Here is a 2,697-nt window from a genome sequence, read left to right as displayed (position 1 = left end):
AGCATGACAGCATGGGCCAGGGCAGCATGACAGCATGGGCCAGGGCAGCATGACAGCATGGGCCAGGGCAGCATGACAGCATGGGCCAGGGCAGGATGACAGCATGGGCCAGGGCAGGATGACAGCATGGGCCAGGGCAGGATGACAGCATGGGCCAGGGCAGGATGACAGCATGGGCCAGGGCAGGATGACAGCATGGGCCAGGGTTGGCTATAACATGCACCAGGGTAGGTTACAAAATGTAGGAAACAAGGGACAAGACAGAGCGCCTCCATAGTGTAAAAGTGTAATTTATTTGTACAACACGCAAATGAAAATGTACTTACAGGAAAGTCGGTGGTTAAAAGCATACAAAAGCTGATGAAGGGGGCGTGCATACAAAAGCCTTCTGATGAAGGGGGCGTGCCCCTGAAACGCGTAGACCTTTAGAACTCAAGGGGGCAGAGGACGCTGATGTGTTGTACTCCTTCAGACTTCCGCTGCTAGAGATTTTATACTTCATTACCATTTGTATGCTTTTAACCACCGACTTTCCTGTAAGTAAATTTTCATTTGCGTGTTGTACAAATAAATTACACTTTTACACTATGGAGGCGCTTTGTCTTGTCCCTTGTTTCCTAGATCGATGGTCTTTTTGACCAGTGAGAGCTGCCCTTTGAGTGTTTAAGCCAACTTCACAACCAGCCCATCTTGCAACCAGAGGCGCCGGTATTGGTTTTTTAGGTTACAGAATGGACCTGAGTTTTATAGAATGGACCTGGATAGGCTTACAGCATGAACCAGGGTAGGTTACAGAATGGACCTGGGTTGGCTAAAACATGGACCTGGATAGGCTTCCAGCATGGACCTGGGTTAGCTATAGCGTGGACCTGGGTTAGCTATAGCGTGGACCAGGGTGGGTTACAGCGTGGACCAGGGTGGGTTACATCGCGAGCCGGGGTAGGTTACAGCGCGGGCCTGGGTAGGTTACAGCGCGGGCCTGGGTAGGTTACAGCGCGGGCCTGGGTAGGTTACAGCGCGGGCCTGGGTAGGTTACAGCGCGGGCCTGGGTTGGCTATAGCGTGGACCAGGGTAGGTTACAGAGTGGACCTGAGTTGGCTATAGTGTGGACCAGGGTAGGCTACAGCATGGACCAGGGTAGGCTACAGCATGGACCAGGGTAGGTTACAGAACGGTCCAGGGTTGGCTATAGTGTGGACCAGGGTAGGTTACAGAATGGACCTGGGTTAGCTATAGCGTGGACCAGAGAAGGTTACAGTATAGACCTGGGTTGGCTATAGCATGGACCAGGGTAGGTTACAGAATGGACCTGGGTTGGCTATAGCGTGGACCAGAGAAGGTTACAGAATAGACCTGGGTTGGCTATAGCGTGGACCAGGGTAGGTTACAGTATAGACCTGGGTTGGCTATAGCATGGACCATGGTAGGTTACAGAATGGACCTGGGTTGGCTATAGCGTGGACCAGAGAAGGTTACAGAATAGACCTGGGTTGGCTATAGCGTGGACCAGGGTAGGTTACAGTATAGACCTGGGTTGGCTATAGCGTGGACCAGGGTAGGTTACAGAATGGACCTGGGTTGGCTATAGCATGGACCAGGGTAGGCTTCCAGCATGCAATGTGGATGTGTACAGAGACAGATCCACGTTTGTTGGCAGTCACAGACAACACTGAGGACCTACTTTGGCTTTCTGCAGCGGGGTGAAGCGCAGGTCATGCACAAAAGGGTTCCTGACCGGCCTGGCCAGCTCCTGCTCCCGACCAGCTCCCAGACCAGAGGAGCTAAAGCGCTTGTTCCTCAGCAGCCTCATGCTGATCGATGCAGAGGGTGGACAACAATGATGGTGGATGAGGAGCACCGATGATCAAGAGGGAAGGAAATGCAACAAATCCGAGCAGATCCAAAATGTTCCCGAGAGCAAGGAGGCTCGCCAGAAGTTAAAGAGCCAACACGGCGGATGTAGATCTTCACCTCGGTTAGCAATGGGAGTGCAGTGATGGAGCCTGGAAAATCCCAGAGCCTGGTGGAGGGAAATGAGATGTCCCCCCCTCTTCCTGTTCCTCCCGTCAAGGGGGGAGATTGCAGTTGGAAATAATCCGAGCTGGAGATGTACAGAAGGAGGGGAGTGCGCTGCAAGGCCAGGGGATGCTGAGCGGCGATCAGAAGACAGCTCGCTGGCCGGGGAAGTGACACACAAAGCGAAAGCTACGGAGGGAGGATCTGAGAGGACCTCACACGTCTCTGGAGGCTGATGAGACCAGGAGGAGGAGGAGCGCCTGTCTGCCTCCCACACCGGCGAGCAAAGGGTGTACAAGGAGGAAGCTGCCAGATGATGCGCTTACTACCTGCCCCCTCCCATTCTCCCCTCTGCTAGAACGATGGGGGGAGGAGAGACATGTCAGGGGTGGAGGCACAAAGCCGGCTGCCTGTCACTGTGTGAACCATAGTGCTAGTGTGGACATACCTACGATCGTCCATCAGGAAACTTTTCCTGCCCATCAGGTAGGACAGCTCAGGGTGCTACAAGTAGCTGTGATGACGTGTGCTAGCAATGTGCTGGCTGGATGACATGTAACAAAGTATGTGGACAGTTTCCTATGAAAGATCAACTCCAAGCAAACAGATACATAGATGACAGATGCTTGACCTGCCAAAAGCATTTGTGTTACTCTGATTAAAGGGATATACAGAGTCCCA

The 2,697-nt window shown here is 53.1% G+C and overlaps 1 protein-coding gene across 1 annotated transcript in view; it reads right to left on the bottom strand.

Annotated features, from left to right (window-relative positions):
- Positions 1 to 1,844, bottom strand: part of LPCAT1 (lysophosphatidylcholine acyltransferase 1) — a gene marked incomplete at its 3' end in the record, with an annotated part of 111,774 nt that extends 109,930 nt beyond the window's left edge. The window contains exon 1 of the mRNA XM_018566322.1: positions 1,682 to 1,844. Coding sequence (XP_018421824.1) covers positions 1,682 to 1,810 — 129 coding nt within the window. The remainder of the gene's footprint in view (positions 1 to 1,681) is intronic.
- Between the last annotated feature and the right edge of the window lie 853 nt (positions 1,845 to 2,697).

This window comes from Nanorana parkeri, unplaced genomic scaffold (assembly GCF_000935625.1).
Source record: "Nanorana parkeri isolate BGI_ZX_2015 unplaced genomic scaffold, ASM93562v1 scaffold937, whole genome shotgun sequence".
In the NCBI taxonomy this organism is placed as follows: Eukaryota; Metazoa; Chordata; class Amphibia; order Anura; family Dicroglossidae; genus Nanorana; species Nanorana parkeri.
Note: the sequence above shows the minus strand (reverse complement) of the source record. Positions and strands in the feature narration are given on the sequence as shown.